Genomic DNA, 17688 nt, shown 5'->3' on the forward strand with positions numbered 1-17688 from the left:
CACACACACACACACACACACACACACACACACACACACACACACACACACACACACACAAAACAGACAGCCACCTCAAAATGCTTGAGGGCTTTATATTTTACAAGAGAAGCATAAATGGGAAAGTTAATGTAGCATTGAATAAGACTGAGCTGCTGAACTGCAACACTGCCTTGAGCTTGTGAGCATATTGCATCATTTTTCTTCACCAGCAGGTTACCATTAAATTTGAATTTGTTGGAAGTTTTGCGGTATCATTTACAATGCACCCACGCTCAATAACCTTTTGTTTCAATGCAAATGCTATGCCTCTGAGAGAAGCTCCATAAATATTTGAACAAGAGCCCAGAATTCAGTCCAATAGATTTCCATGGGTAGTTAAGGTTCAGTCAGTTTTAAGAAAATCTGTACTTGGACCCTGAGATCCTCACACGGTCAAAATATTAACATAATATTAAACACAGTATTTGGATAAGGTCAGTTTTTCTGCCATTGTTCTGGAAGCAATTGCAATACATTATTGCCTCTAACAAATCCAAGTGTCAACAGGAAATTGCAGCATGTGATGTCAATATACATGCATTTGATAAAATTAGACTGGCTACTGCACACAATGTTCCGTGAGTAGAAGGATAAAGAACACATTTAGCTGCTTAGAACATCTACTGATTTTGATGGAAAATGCTCGAAACATTAAAAACATAAAATAAAGCTATAAAAATTAGTACAACATTTTTTCATATTATGAGGAAACCTGGTTTAAGATCTGAAACAAATTCACGCTCAGCAAACCCAGTCGAACATCTGCACTGTATCGTTAAAACGTAATAACAAACTTAAAGCTACTGTTTCAGCAAAGACGCAAAAATTTGGCAAATAAGCAGCTGCGGTTTGTGTATAAAGTGGCAGACTTTCTCTCAACTGGCTGCTCTTGAATTAATTCTATGTGAACAAATTTACTACTACTGTGCATTTCTACAACTGGCCTGTATAATGTGATGTGGATATTTAACTCAAACTGCCTGAGGCTTTCCCTGCACCAAGTCATTGTTCATAGTTCTGCTATAAAAAACTGCATGCTTTTTGTCATATCTGTAATTCCCAGCCATAAGCCCAGAAGAAAACAAAACAGCTTGCTGTGACTCCTTTGTTTGTCTAAAATAACTAGCTGTCAATGCTTCTAACCAGCCCTGCATCCATGGGACCATGTGGATGATAGTGAAAAGTAAGCAGCAGAGTGGGAGAGCTGGTGGTTGTTTTAACAGGGCCCATGGGGAAGGCTGCAACTACCACCAGGTGCTGGGCTGTGTTACTGAGAGGGTCAATGAATGCCTGGACAATGCTGCAGAAACACCCCAACCCCCGTCTTCCACCCCGGTATGTTAGATGACTGGCCAATCAGCTGTCCCCAGAGGATTAAGCCACTCGGCACTGTAATTGCATTTGCTGACCTGATTGCTGACCCTATCGGATCCTGGGAAAATGACATTAACTGGTGGCCCTATCCTCTGACTGCAGAGTACTGTGAACAGGTAACTTTTGTCCTGTAGGTTGTACCTAACATTGAGTGGCTATAGTTTATCTTGAAGTCTTAACACCACCCCTGTAGGTCTGCAGTTAAACTTGTTCAAGTGTGGGGACCTACCTCTGGGCCAGCGTGCCCCAGGCACCGTGCTTGTTGGTGAGGATGTTGACAATTTTCTGCTTTAACTGGTTGGCTGTTACATGGTCTCTGTGCTTAGCGGCGCAAATCAGGTGGTCACACATCTTCTCTTCCTCTTTTCTGTCAGCAGCATACTGAGCACAGTTTGACTAATTTCAGATTTAAGAAAAGAGAAGAAAGAAACAAAATGTGTTAATCTCATTCTGTATTTATATATTTAGGTACAGTATCTACCATCAAATTTAATGCTGGACATTGTTCTAATAGCATTTGAGAATGTCTTACTTGAATAAAGTCAGAATAATATATACACTCTAATGGAGCATTTGTCACGCTGAAGAATGTTATAGCTTCATTCAACACACTTGAGTGCATAAAGATATTAGTGGACAGCTGAGAGATATATTTCTACTCCCTTGGAGGAGGGCACTAAATCACTGCAAGCACATGAAGGCAGTCCATTGCCTAACTGTGGACAGATGAGGCTTCCTGTTAGGTAGCTTTGGATGGCGCTATTAGGGGAGAAGAATATAGCCTGTCAGGGTTTACAAAGCTACAATGCCATTATATCAATAAAATGTTTATGCTGTCCGCTGGTATAGCAATGGGTTAAAATGTGAAGATTTGCAGTTATCTTCTAAAACAAACTGTAAGAATGTGTAAGAACATATTGTTTTATATAATTCAAATCATAAATATAAAAAAAATCTACTTGTCAGAATGTTTAAATAAAATACAATGTGTAAAATTTGCAGCTTTACTTATAAACCTTTTTCCTGAAGTCAGCGCAACAGAAGCGCACCAGGTAGCTAAATGTAAACTAGAGGAGCACATGTGACTCTGTCTCACTAGGCCACCCTGAGGGGAACTCTTGCTAATATTCGCAATCTAATTTGCTAACAGAAGCTGGAAGTTAATTGAATTTCCTGCTTTAAAATTTGAATTCTGTCAGATATTATACTTCAACATATACCTCATAAAGCGGATAACTCAATCTCCGCCCGTCACCTCACATTACAACGTGACGCCGTGACAAAAATCAAACATTATTTATCACTTAAAGCATATGACGCGTCTTCCTGACACCAACTTAATTGTAAAACTGTCTTATCTGCGTCCTGAATCTTCAATCTTGAAGAGTGGGTAATAAAGTAATGTCAGGCCTAGATGAAAAGTGTAGGCTGTCTGGAGTTGGCAGACAGAACGGATGGGGCCAGGTACACTTCCCCCTTCTCCTGACATTGCATATCTAACCGTCTCTTCCAGTTTATCTAGTGGGTCAAGGATCCTCAAGAACTGTATATCAAGCAGCTGTTTGAGGATGGCTGCTTTTCCCAGATAAGAAACTCATCACTACTCATATGTACAAGCTGTTAACAGAGCTGGCGGAATTGTGTGTGTGTGGTTTTGTTCGATAGCAAACACACATTTTGATTTTGAACAGTCAGACTGGTAATACTTCATAACAACTGTCGTTGTGATAATCGCATGATTATAAAACTTTGTGAATAGTTAAAAAATGCAGTACAGTGTATTTTGGGCTATTATAAAGTTGTAATGTTGCTGTTTTAAATATTTTTGTTTTAAAGTAAGCAGGTGGTGTTACAATTTAAAATCAGAAGACCAAAAACCTGAAAACTACAGTTTATGTCCTATTTAACTCTCAGTTTTGTTTTCTACTCTAGTCTATCTCACAATTACTGCGACCCCAACCCTGTGGGTATCGCCAAGATAGCCCAACAATATTTGAAACCCTCACTAATGAGGAATTAAACTTTTATTATGATACCAAATTAAACAAGTGTATTAATCAGATTTGTAATATCTACCAAACCATCCATCCACTTTTGTTGTCTAGTTCGGGGTAATATAGCACGGAGAATATTGTGCATTCTGATGATATCTGAGTTCAATGGTTATCATTTCTCACCTCTCCCAGCTATGATGTCAACACGATGCAAAAATAATTCATAAATCAAAGCTGCTCACTCTTTCACAACAGCAGTTAGCTCTGCATGTTTGATATGGTAGATATTTACACTGGATAGCCTTCCATAAGAAACCCCAAAGGGATCTGTGTCTCCTCCTGGGATAAAACAGGAGATTTTTTTGCTTTTTAAATGAATGTGTAAACCACTACACAACTTGCAACTTGCTAGTACTTGCTTTCGCTTTATGAAATGCTTTAATTCCTTGTGGCAAACATTCAACACGATGTTGGAAACACTCCTCAGAGACAACGTTTGGTTGACTCTGTGGAATCCTTTAAAAAACAGTTAAAAACTTTACCGTTTAAACAAGCTTTCTGTTGACCAATGCTTTTTACATTTTTATATTTTTAATTTAAAATTTAAAAGCGCTATATAAATACAGGCCATTTACCATTTAATTCACATTTAAACTCTATATTGTGTATATTGTGCATTTTGCTATTTATCATACTGTTTATTTTAATCTCTGTGTGCAGTGCTTTGTGACTACCTGTCTATGAAAAGCGCTTAATAAATAAACTTTACTTACTTACTTAAAGCCATATTGACATGTAGCATTACACAGTTGCAGCAGCTTTTTTCCACTGCACATCCATGATTAAAATCTCCCTTCCCGCCACATTCCAAAGGTAAGCTACCATGACAATGAGCAGGGAACTCATTGTCATGGTCATAAAACAAACAGACATTTACAGCAAGCATATAGTCAGGTAGTGGTATTTAAGCAATGTTTAGTTGGAACTAAGGAGTCCAAGAAACTTTTGCCACACCATGACATCACACGCAGCCTGAACCATTCGCACAGGCAGGATAGATCGATGTGCAATTGAGGCCCTACCATTTAAATGTGGCAGCAAAAATTGAGACTCATCAGCTCAGGCAATATTTTCCCAACCTTAAGTTGTCCAATTTTGGTAAATCTGCACAAACTGTATCCTCATTTTCATGTACTTCTGTACCAGTGTGGTCTTCTTCTGTTTTAAAGTTCAGTGCATTCAGAGATGCTCTTCCGCGTACCTTGGCTATAAGGAGTGGTTATTTTAGTTATTCTTGTCACTAACAATCCCGCCATTTGTGCAAAATCACTTGCTTTTTTCCACAGTCTGATGTTCACTTTGAACTTCAGAAGGTTCTCTTGATTATGCATTTATAATTTCATTGAGTTGCTGCCATGTGATTGGCTGATTTGAATCAATGAGCAGTTGAACAGGTGTACTTAACAAATGGCCAGTGAGTCTAATTTATTGTAATTATTAACCTTCAAATAATAATTTGCTGTATTTGAAAAAATACTACTTACTTTCATAACATTTATTAGTGATTAGTGCTTTTATAAGGTCTTATTACTCCAGTGTGCACTTCTTTTATTATGCCACTTAAACCCTAGTGTTTCCTTTCATATCTCAAATGATGGTTTGATGGGCGTAGGCTAAATACAGACAAAGGGATTTTATCCCCCGAGTTAGTTGGCAAAAGCTCATATCAAAATCCTAAATTAATATTGCCGGGATCCCTTTGCCACCAATAATTAAATTTATACGAGTTGTAAGAGCGAGGATTTAATCCTCGTGAGGACACAGAGGGACACGATTACTGAGCATATAAAGTTGAATGCCTGTTTTATACTAATAGGATTTGTTTAGAGCTCATTAGCAGATTGTCAAAATCTATTTTCACAGCAGATGGTAAAACTGAAATTTGGTCAATTGAAATATTGAAATAGTGTATTTACTGTTGATTCAGTAAGCTGTGCAACTCTGGGCAGGCCTTTAGTGCTTTCAGAAGCATAGTTTATACCTCAAACTCTGCATGTTTGTGCACGTCCTCTGCTCGCTGTCTGTTGAGGATGAATTCAGCCTCGTTGGCAACCCGGACTATGTGGTCCTTCATGGCATGGCAGAGCAACCTTTAATATTGCAAAGAAATTTAAAAACAGGAGAAAACATCAGGATTTTTAAAATTACTATGCATTTCAAAGACACTCCAAAGGAAAGCACAGTGTAAAGGTAAATTTAGCTTGTCAGGACTGTGTAACATTCTGCTTAGTGAGAGAGGAGACTGGTAAACAGAATCATTTGTCTGAGTTATGTTGCAAGGCTGCAGGTCAGTGACAGACCCCTCTGTAGCATTAAGGAGGGAATAGAGTGTCATTAGAGCACTGGAGCCTGTCTGCCACGCTCCTGATTGACTGAGCATCCCTTCCCACTGACCAGAACATCAACCCAGAAACTGTATTGCTGACAAGCCTGGCGGAGGAAAGCTTCTCACATGGCTGAGTCTAGAGACTCCGTGGTCTCCACCCACATTCACACATAGGTTCCAGTATCTTTAATAAGTGAAAACACCCTGGATATTGTGTGTAGATTACATGCCATTTTACACACCATTAGGCCAGCTTTGTTTTAATTAAAACACCCCTTGTTCCTCTTCAGTGCTTGATACAGATTGTAATTTTCCCTCCCATCCCAAGGAGAGGCAGTAATCCCAAGGCTGCGTTCATCAGCTGCACTCGCCTCTTTAGTTGTTGACAAGCACTCGTTAATAGACAGAAGTTCACTGTTCAAAGACAGAGGCTGACAACGCCAAGCTTTGTTTCGAAACCAAGAATAGATGAGAAAGCAAGTTGACAAGTGATATTTGGAGATGGAAAAAAGACATTTACGCGCTCCACCAGACTTTTTGTGGTATTATTTCATGCATAGAAAACACTAATCAATCACCATTCGCGCCATGACGGAGTGAGGGTGCTTAGCTGCTACAACAAATGCAACTAAAATTTCATTATGTCAAGAGGGGGGCCTGATTATCATTAAGATTTCTACTTTCTTTCGCTACAACAAATGTCTTATCATCAGTCATTTCAACAGCATTAAAGTTAAAAGGTTGTTTTTATTTGTCTTGGTCCTTTGACTGCTTCCATGTGTGGATTGCACCTCCTGACAGTGCCTTTAGCAGAGGCGCCTCTCTCATCTCATGTTGGCATTCATTGACATACAACTCATGAAACACATTAGTTATAAAAGTAGTAACACACCTTTCTTTCTCAATAGCTATTTAATATGATAATGTCTGGTGCTAGAAGCAGCAATAACTTAATGAATGCTCTCTTTGTTTTCACGAGGGGAGGATAAATGGCCTCTAAAGTGGATGTCGGATCTGATTGTGGAATAAGCTTAAATAAAATATCCACCTAATCAGAGCATTGTTAGCCTGCCTGTTAACGGCTTGGAATTCAAACAGCTGCATTATGAAACATAGCTGAATATTCTGTTGCACATACAACAGATACAATGTCTATGTCAGCCACGCCTTGTAAGGCAAACAGATTTACCAGACTACAGCTACATATACGTCTGTCTAGTTAAGCAGAATAGGTGCACAGAGATTTGAGTAAGACTGGAAAATTATGTGTCTGTCAGCAGCACCCTGGACAGCGCCGTGTGGCCCTACTGACTGAAGCTCTTTGTTCCCGAGCCAGCGGGGGACTCAGAAGCCTGGCTGGGCTCAGGCTTGAACCTGGGCATCGAGGAGGCCTGGCCAGATGGGTCAGCAGATGGGCAAGGAGGCTGAGCCGCCCCTGATCTGCTCGACAGAAAACACAGTCTGGCCACACCCAGGGAGGAAGAGGGAGGAATCAAGAAAAACACAGCAAAAAAGACAGAGGGACAAAATACAAGAGGAGGACCCAAGACTCTTATGTTATCCTCTCACAACAATCTTATTTACTTTTACCTCCAACAGAGCAGCCAAGAGGAGCAAGAGGTTTATGGGCAATCTAGTAAAAAACAGGGGGATAAGTAACCCAGTGTCTGGCCTTGTTGTTTAATCTTATGTATATTAATAAACTGATACTTTACCTCCCTTCATTAATTAGCTCAATGAATGCCAGTCCAGCATTCTTTTGAATCGAGTTCTGCCACTCCTGAAGAGAAAGAAAAAACATTTATTACTCACACAAGGTCTGCCCGTGCATCTAAATTACCATAAAGCTAACAGAATAATACAAAGAACACATCAGAAATCTTTGCAAAGCACATCAAAAGTTAAAACAGACTTTGCATCCAATATGCAGCAAGATCATTCGGAAAAGAGTGACAAGAATCACATTTCGTCATGAAAATTTTATATTTGAAACTGCAATTTGGATACAGTTTCATAGCTTGTAATTCAAGTACATAAAAAAAGCATTTCGTTGATATATCCTTTGAGGGAAAAAATAAAGTGATAGCTATAAAAAGCTGAAATTCTGCACCACATGTAAGACCATCCTTTCTTCCTCTGTGAAAAGATCTGTAAACACAGGAGAGATGTAATTGTGGGATGAAACTGTATCCTCTCGCTTAAATACAGCCATTTCCTCCGTCCCTTACAGTGACAGATTACTGAGCGGGCTCACTGAGCCCTGCAGTGAGTGCCTGGAAGGAATCCGAGTCCTGGGCCAGAGTGCCAGCACTTGCTGTCTCACAACATGCTCTGGAAATGATTAAAAAGCAGTTTGAGCGCGCGCCTTTCACTGTGGGAAATTCAGCTCTCCTGTAACCTTACTGAGGTGCAAATGGAAGAGAAAATAGAGAAGGCCACAGTTCAAAGAAAAAGGGGAAACAGAAGAAAAATGAAAGGAGAAAGGGTTTTAGTTCTAAGGGCTAATAATGTACATATAACTTAAGGCTATTCACATATATAAAGGAACCTTTGAACATTGTTTACCGAAAAAGCATTAAATATAACTGCTATTCCCAACTGAAAGACTATATGGTGGTATATAATCTACATGCAGAAAAGAGGTACACACTGCTTGTTCCCTGTGAGTGTCTGGATAAGATAAACAGCATTTGTTTAGTATAGTACTAAAATAACTGACATTGACATTATTATGTATGGGTACGTGTTTTTGTACATAGTTGTTGTGACTGACACATACTGGTTCGCGCACGAGTGCACAGTCTGACCCTACGATGCGTTAAGTCAGGGAGATGGTGCTGACAAACTGCTGAGCATCTGGTCTCCAAATGTTCCCCCTGACCCCTTTCCTGTGCTACAGTATCTGCCTGGAATAGGCTGTTGTTGATTTGGAAAGGGATCATGTACAGCCAGACTTCCAAGGTTCCACTCGCACCATGCTCACGTGACAAAAATAAATACGGAAATCAAGGCAGACGTGACACTTGGGCAACACCGGGAAAGTGGCAGCAGGTCAGAGGAGGTAAAGCATGAACTAGTCAAATATGCTATCTTGTCTGAGGTATGCTTGTTGACAGCTGAGATAGCACTTCAGAGACTCTCTTTTTTCTTTTTCTTTTTTTTTAGCTGGAGTGCACAACTCCCAGAGGAGGCTGCCTTTGATTGCAGAGATTTAAAAAATCCTCTGCAGCCCATTTGAAGGAAATTAGGCTCGACGTGCAGCTCCTTAAAAAGAGATGTAATTCTTGATGTAAATGCAGACCATGACCACAGTGCAGCACCTCTGGCTATGTAAAGTTTGTTTAGTAGTTTCGCCAAGAAAAACGAAATTTTAAAGATGCACCAATAGTTTGGCCTTTTGGACATGTCTGGTTACAATTAAAAAATATTTTTGTCTCATTATTATTAGCTCATAATTACATATCAAGCAGGCATATCCAGGATTACTACTTCTTAGTAATATCCGAGCAGAACTAAAGTCCTATAGTGACTTGCTTATAGCTGAGTTTAGTTTCCACACACTACAACTCATTTACACTGTATTTGATATGATATAAACTGAATTTAGCTTTCTGGGGGAAAAATGCTTCAGTTGGAAAAAACTGAAGACTACAGTAGTCTACTGTATACAAATGAATTTGCTACAAGTGGCTAAAAAGTGCCATAATACTAAAGAGCAGGTGAGTTTGTTGAAACGCAAACGATACTAAGAAGTGTTTGATGCTCACTTGGGGAAATACTGGAATTCTCCATTGTATCTTTGAAAATCCTACCACCTAAAATCCCACAACTCCTGTCCCAGTGAACAGCTTGATGGCCTTGAGAGGCATCTCTCTCTTCCCACTTTCATCTTCCTGAAATTCAGCAGGGCACTAAGTATTTGTGGTGTTTCAATCCAACCTGTCAGTATGCGGGAGCCTTTGCTTTTATCTACTCTGCTTTGCTCAGTTGTACTCTCCACATCTGGAGGCCTTCCATCACTAAATCTCTGTGGCTCCACTCTAGATCCCCCCCTTGTATGTTTAAGCTGTTACAAGAAACAGAGCTGCTTGACCCTTTCATTCAGCTGCCCAGACTGAGGAGAGACACATAGTGTCTGCAGCCATGGCCAGCAACATAATGATTGCTGTGATTAGTATGCATAAATAAGAAAAGGCAGATCATTAGCACTAATTTATTCATAAAAGTGACAGGTCACAAAACAGAGAGGGACTAAAGGTCATCTAAGTGCCCTCCTTGCTGTCTTAAAACATTAATGTTAAAGTATGTGAGGGGGCATGTCAAAGATGGCATTTTATTGTGATAAAAGCTCACCCTGCTTCTGACAAGACTCGCTGTGCTTTCTAAAACCAGCTGAGATTCAATATGTGCTACCAAAGACATCAATTATGAGCTCTTTGCACTGCAGTTATTAATCAGATTAAGGATTGTCTCTGCTGCTTCTGACAGCTGGTCAGCACATATGAGCTTGGTTCCCTGAAAAAAGTAATGAAGAACACACTGCTAATTATCTATTTTTACATCAGTTAATTATACCAGCTGGTAACAAAAGTGGAGTATATACATAGAGAGAGTGTATTATAAGGATGAAGAGCAATTGTTCATCTTTATCTGAACAGTTAGAAGGACACCAAACCGTACAATCTAGTTTCAAGGCCTTGCTGTCTGATCGATATCTCAGCCTGGGTTTCAGCCCGCAAGCCCCTAATGGCAGGAACCTCTGGAGCTGCAGTAATGCTATCTGTGTAACGGGGGATGGACTCAGACCCTTAACAGCATGCTGATGCTCTCATCTGCAATAAATCCTAAAGCTGGAAAATGCAACTTCCCACAGACAGAAAAGCAGCACAAAAAGGAGCCCATCAAAAACCATCAAAAGAGCAACAATAACTCAAAACTGGCTCCCCCATTTACGTACATTTTTTGGTGGAAAGCCCCTGAATAATGGCCTCCATATAACAGAGGCACAGCTCCCTGCCGAAGAGCCCTTTGGACTATGGATACCATGGAGCACACTTCGTGGCAATCCACCTCCTCAAGACTTTGGCCCAGCAGTCTGGATCCACAGAGGCACCAAGTAATGGCTTCCTTATGGGCTCCCCGACGCAAGACTGATGGGCTGACAGAAGGTATGTTAAATGTCTCCTGTTCTAACTGCTACATCAGGGCTCTGACCTTCCCTAAAACATGGGCTTAACAAGAGATTCAGAGGGTCAGCTCAAAGGTGATCAGTCACTTGCAGGGTTGGCATGAGGTGGAGCTCATTCTCTAAAGGAGAGCTTGGTAATAAAGCTCTAGGGCGTAGTGAGAAAGTCGGTAGATTCTCAGAGATCAGTGTGTGTCTGTACCATCCGTTTGGACAATTAGCTTAAAGAGGGAAGAGATTAAATAACTTGCTGTCTAACATGAGCCCTCAAAACTGAAGCAAGTCTTAACCATAAATGTGTATACTTTCAAAATATCCACAACTTGGACTGGATAAAGGGTATATCTAATGTGCATGTCTCTGTTTAAAATACATCTTTCAAAGTAAGAGGTGAGTGAACTAGGTTATAGCAATGACCATGTCTAATTTGCCAGTACAGAGTGTCAGCTTATATTGATCTGCAAAGGTTGAAACCAGATCCTTGCACGTCTCCACAGAGTGTTGGCAGAGAGTATGTTATCAAGAGTAGCAGAGTATAGAACGGCCTATTAGACATGAAAAAGAATGGCAGATAGAAAAAGACAGAGAGCCTGGGAAGATGAAAACTGTGAAAAAAATAAGAAAGAAAATGCTCACCTGAGAACAAAGGAGCATGACGAGCTCCACCACTGAGGTACTTGACTTCATACACACTAGACCTTTGGAGATAAAGCAGATGAAAAGAAGAGACATTAATCTTGCATGTTAAAGAACATAAGCATACAACTGTTGGTATGATAAGGTGTAATCATTTGGGCAAACAAGATAATATATAAAAAAAGAAAAACGCATAGAGCACAACACCGACATACAGTACTCGACTTGTGCAAAGCTACTGTATATAGCCTCTTTTAACATTTTTGCCAACCCTCCGCAAATTGTGTTCCCAATTTGCCTGTCATAAAATTGTAAAGGAGAAAAAAAAACGACAGAACAAAAAAATACATCTGCAACACATTTACATACGAGCACTCCAACCCCCACGCACGCACATCCTTCACACATGCCACACGCTCACAGAAGACATTCACAGCTTCTTCCCACATCTCCATTCGGTAGACGGTGAGCCGCTGAAGCAGACAACTCTCTAATGAAACATGGGCAGGTGTGAAAAGCTCATTTGTAGAAACAATGGCTGCAACTGGTCTCGTATTCTGCACCTCCAGCCCTTCTGCTGCACTCGGCGAGAACCATTAAAGGTGCAATCATTAATAAAGCAAAGAAAGGAACTCTATAGTACTCATTATAGGCAGGCAGAGTAAAAACACCTATGCCCCATGGATGTTGTTGTTTCATGGATGATGGGGTATCCACCAAAGAAGATTTCTAGGAACTTTAAGTTTTTCACAGTACAAATACTTAAAAACAAAATAGTATTCATGTAGTTGTAATGATGGCTTATTTAATAAAATTATTAATAGCAAAATAGTTTTGCATTATACATAAAAGCAGAGTTATCTTTGATATTATTCGGTTTTATAAAGTATGCAAAAAACACCTGGAGACACGGGTATAAAGAATAGCCTAATTATACAGAATAGCTTAATGAGAAATGCACGAGTGTCTGCTGTAATAGCGCAGAAAACAATAAATAAAACAATCACATGTGTGTCCAAGGTACAATTTGCTGTCCACATGTAAACACAGCAGCAGACCTACCTCCAAAAGTCCAAACACTAAAACTGCAGTAACATTTACATTGGTTGACATGCCTGTTAAGTATGGGCACCGTTTGATAACAATGAAATATACTGATAATATTAATGCACTTGTGTATTTGTAAACTATGATATGTAAACATAACATATTAATATATTTTATAAATATGAATTTAATTCTAATTACATGACGTTTCCCTTCATGGCTTTTTATTTATTATTATTATTTTCTATTTATGTTTTATTATTTTCTGTAATATATATAGCATATGAGTTGGATGCTTATAGTCAGTCTGCTCTAAATGTTCTTCTTCAAGCAGTTTTTCTTTTTCTTTTTGCTGTTTTTTTTTTATATCTTGGCTCTGTGTGATGTCAGTGCAGTAGTTATCCCTAATATAAACATCTCAGCCACACAGCTCTGGCTCTAAGCTTCTGTTTGCATGAAACAGCCAATCAGAAAAAAGCAAAGGGAGAGGAGCTAAAACTGATTTTTTTAATAAAATAATGAACAGAGGGGCTGCAAAAAGACCTGAGAGCACTGAGATTAATAAGGATTATTTTGAACTTTGAATTTGAATTGTACAAGGGTAGAAAGCCAGGAACGAGCATAAATGGTCCCCTTTAAAGGTCAACTAGACAAAATTCAGCGGAAATGGTTTTACTTGTGTGATTAAATGGTATAATCTAACACAGAATGCAAAATATTCAAACCCTGGATGGATGGATCTTTTGGTCACTGATTCTCCATTGAGTTCTATTCATGAGCAGAGACTGTCCAAGGGAACATATTGTAAATACTCTAAGAGGATGTGACCCTTCTCTTGTACACAGAGTGCCACAGTTGACCTCTTGTTATAGCAGTGACACGCTAAGCCATAAGTCAGTCCGAACTGACACAGTAGTCAGGTGGCCAACTGACCCTGGCCTTGTGCTGGTAGACAAACTAAATGCATTCTATTTAAACATGGCCTGCCAGTCCTTTCCTGTAAACAGGGCAGGGTTAAGGCATGGGTGAATGTGGCATTGTGGGGTGATGTGCCGGCAAGCTGGGCCACTCAGGGGACAGCAAGGAGCAGGCGGCAGGCATCACAACAGCGGCAGTGTTCGCGCACAGCTCTTACCCAACAACTCCAAGTGTAAAGCTCAGGGTGCACACAACATAATTGCTGCAGTGACCACATGTCTGCAAAGGGGGTGAAGGAATAGAGTGAGGCAAAGGGGCACACGGGGCACAGGAGGGCTTGACCCCGAGCAATCTAAGGAGTGATGGATGACTGGTAATTACTGGTAAATGGAGCGCCTTTGCACTACAGCACAGTATTTCAACTGCGGGCCTGGGAAGGGTCGGGAAGAAAAGTAGATGACGAAAAGAGACGAGCAAAATCAGCTCAGTCATGAACAGACTGAAACTAAGATGGGCTGAAGTGGCTTGATAAACTTCCATATCATATAGGTGTCCAAGAGCAAGTGTTGATTCTGTGTATTTGCAGTGTTTTGACTGGTAAACCTGCTCTAATCCCTGTCAGAGTTCACATTTCACAGACCCAGACAGGGTTAAACATGTCTAGAGTGCTGAGGCCCGAGCTGTCTATCTATGACCTTGTTTGTGGGGTTACAGTCTGCAGCCTGAGATCAGCTCTGGTTTGTCAGCTTGGTCAGTCTGCTGACAGACTTTGAGTGAAAGGGTAACAGACATATTCACACTTGTCAAGGCTTTGCTACCTGATTTTTCATTCCTTTCTCCTGACACTGAGTGAGTAGACCAAGCCACATGTGCATAGCATACTCACATTTCTATTTACTTATGTATATATGTATGATATACGGCTGACTTGGAGGAAACCATGCTTGTTTGTGGAACTTAACTGGTTGGAATGGAAACATTTTTTAAAAGGAGTCCGTAATACCTCAAATGTCCTTTTCATGAGCGCAGAAAAGTACTTAATGCATCATTTCACCATTCATTTCGACAAGACTAGTTATACCAAATAAATAAGACCCTTCTTATCATTAAACATGCCAAAGCTGATTATTTTTAAAAGCTTAAATTAGATGACAATAAAAGATGCTAATAAAAAGATCCATAAAATTTCAGATCCAACATTGCAAAACAACAAAAACCCTAACTAAATGCAATGTTATTCAAAACATTAAAATATTGGAAATGCATTTTTTAAATCAACTGGTTGTGTAAACAGTTAATGAATAAAGTATGCCCCTGGAGAAAAGTGGACAATGGTGGTCAGTAAATGTGGGTCAAAGTATTTCTCTAGCAGGGCTTAAATAACAGTCACAAGAGTGCGTTCTGGCAGCATCCTGTCATTCTCTGCCAGTGTCCACCAGTGTCGGTTAGGTTACCAGCAAAAGAAAAGACTTTTGCAATCCGCATTCAGAGAAAGCATTTTGGGTGCAAGTCGAGAGAGCGGAGACCACCCGCGTATGTTTTGGACTACACACAAACAGACAAACATCTGCAAACACACACAGTCTCACTCATGCGCGTGCTGACTGCGGTGGCCCTGTTTTCTTGTGAATACAAGCCAAAACAAGCCTGGGGAATAGAGTGGTAGTGCACACACATGTAGGCATAGAGCCCTGAGGTTAGGCACAAGTAGCACTGTGAGAGGCTGCCAACCTGAGGCTTGAAGAAGGGACTGGAAAGCTTCACGCAGCCACCAGGAAATAGAGTGGAGTGTAGCAAAGAGATTTCACACTTCTGCAAACACTATGCACAACCAAACCAGTCAGTGCAGCTCTATTTGTAAAGTGACTGCTGTAATACCGTTTTAAAATAAAATAATTAATGCCATTAAACCTCGTGGCTGCACAGAGGCACGTCTAGGTCAAACATTCAAGAGTACATTTTAATAGCAACAAAAATGACTACGGTAATACAGAAACATTTAAGCACTTATACTTCATTGTAATAAAAATGTGCGTGCATACAGATTTTACTGTGCACAAAAAGGTTAAAGCTTACCCTGAAATAAAAAAATAAAAAAAAGATTTCAAAATCCCTTCTAGTACAATGTGAGTTGGAAAGAGTGAGTTGGAAATTTCATCTTATTTTGGCACTAAAAATAATGCAATGAGGTGGCAAAGGCTACCAACATTTAGTTCAAAATGAGATTGGTTTGACAGTGAAATGCTGATGGTTACAAAAACATCTAGGAACAATATGTGGAAAGAATTTGAGAAAAGAATCATGAAGAAAACAAACACACACATACCACAAGATGAATGAAAGGGAAAACAAATTTAATCAGACCCCCAGCTTGTGTGCAATATTGCAACTCTCCTGTCAATGTCTACAGCATCCAAAGTTTGGCAGCCGGTGGGGTGACTGGGACAAAAATGTTAACAGCGCACAAGAATAAAACGCGCCATACAACATCTGTACCTTCTATGAGCAACTCTTGTCCATGGCTGCCCAGCAGGGTGCGAGACAGAAAAGGTGCAAAGTCCACAAAGATCTCTCTCAGCAGGGGTGCGACTTTCTCCAAGGCCCTTTCTAGCTTTGTAGTAATGCTGTCAGAGAGCACATCAAAGTAGAAGTCAGAAAAAGAAATTAGACACCTGAATTTCAAAAAGAAAACTTGAAAGAGGTCATTCTTTTTGCTACACTATCAAGGAGCAATAAAAAAAAGGAGCAGTGAGAGCCCCACAGTTCACCCGGTGTGCACAGCTAACAGCACTTAGTGTGTAGTCAGACTGTCAGAGTCAGACTGGTGGGTGCAAGAGGTAACCAGCACATTTCAGAGGATGCAAACTAAGCCAGATATCAATGAGATTGTGGCTGCTATCAGCAGAGATGTTAGTGAGTGAAGATTTAATGTTATTAAGAGCCATGTGAACTCACATCTCACTAGCTGTTTGCATTCTTTGTTGTGATATGTTACCAGAGTTGCACTTGAGATCACAGTTGTTCACTGCAGAGGAAGTTCCACATCTTTTAGACAATCACTCTATGCCTCTGGCTGACATTATCTAAGAACCTCGGAAAAACTGTGAGCTGGAGTCATGCAGCCATACAAACTGAGACGGTGTACAAGTAGAGATACAGTATATCTCCTATGTGTACACACACACACAGAAAAAAAAGGACAACACGAGGAGAGCTGAAGCTTGTTTTCCCAGCTAAGATGGACAGAAAGCTGCAGAATACAGAAAAACAGAAAGAGAAGAGGGACGGTTTATGTGTAGTGGAAACCAGCTTCAAGAAACCTGGGAAAACATATTCAGAGAGATGACACACTAGCATAAAGTGCAGGATGCAGGAAGTCTAGGTAGCTAGCATAGATGTCCTTGCCTAAGACACTGTCCTGCACCTCTGGAGGCTGTCTTTAATCCTGTCAGGGAGCTAAAGGGTTTGAGCTCAGGTGTCAGCTTCTGACGTAGTGGATTCTGGTCTACTTCACAAAAGGCACTGAAATAGAGAGAAAAAAATAAAGAAACCACAGGCAATCCTTCCTTCATGATGCTTTGGGACTTAGAAGTTGGGATCATGAAGTCATTATATTATAATAAAGAACTATGGTAATAATCAGATTTATTTGTTTGATTTCAGTAGACCGAAGCAATCTATTCAGCTCGGCTGTGATCTAAAATATAACACAGGCATCAGTAGGTTCTGTGGTGAGATAGTACCATCATTGACTTCACAGTTACGCTAAGTGATGTCGGTTACTGCTGCCATGGCAACTGAATCTCTATTCCTGTGGCAGAAAACACTGAGGCAGAGCAAGAGAGGAGAGCGAGACTCTGGAGAAAGACCTCGGCTCTCAGCAGTCGGTGGGAGAGTAGATCTAAGGATGTCTGTCACAAACTATTAGAGCGACGGGAGAAGATGAGTCAAGGTCACAGCCAGCTGTACTCAAGGTAATACACATGCACATAAATTAGGACAAACTTTGCCACAGTGTTAACATAAAACCACTATTTTGGTTTTTATATATACATATATCGATATACACACACACACACACACACACACACACACACACACACACA

At 40.2% G+C, this 17688-nt stretch overlaps 1 protein-coding gene across 4 annotated transcripts in view; it reads right to left on the reverse strand.

Moving 5' to 3' along the window:
* Positions 1 to 17688, reverse strand: part of nbeab (neurobeachin b) — a 199255-nt gene that overhangs the window by 86678 nt on the left and 94889 nt on the right. For 3 of the 4 annotated variants that reach the window (XM_013911568.1, XM_013911567.1, XM_013911566.1), the window contains exons 33-37: positions 16079 to 16206; positions 11618 to 11679; positions 7512 to 7576; positions 5452 to 5560; positions 1646 to 1812 (exon numbers count right to left, since the gene is read on the reverse strand). In XM_013911568.1, the coding sequence (XP_013767022.1) occupies positions 1646 to 1812; positions 5452 to 5560; positions 7512 to 7576; positions 11618 to 11679; positions 16079 to 16206 (531 nt within the window). Of the gene's footprint in view, positions 1 to 1645; positions 1813 to 5451; positions 5561 to 7511; positions 7577 to 11617; positions 11680 to 16078; positions 16207 to 16987; positions 17105 to 17688 lie in introns of all 4 variants that reach the window. The other variant, XM_013911569.1, reaches the window with a different exon arrangement.

The sequence above is a fragment of the Pundamilia nyererei genome, unplaced genomic scaffold, assembly GCF_000239375.1.
Source record: "Pundamilia nyererei isolate P.nyererei 1_Seehausen unplaced genomic scaffold, PunNye1.0 scaffold00066, whole genome shotgun sequence".
Taxonomy (NCBI): domain Eukaryota; kingdom Metazoa; phylum Chordata; class Actinopteri; order Cichliformes; family Cichlidae; genus Pundamilia; species Pundamilia nyererei.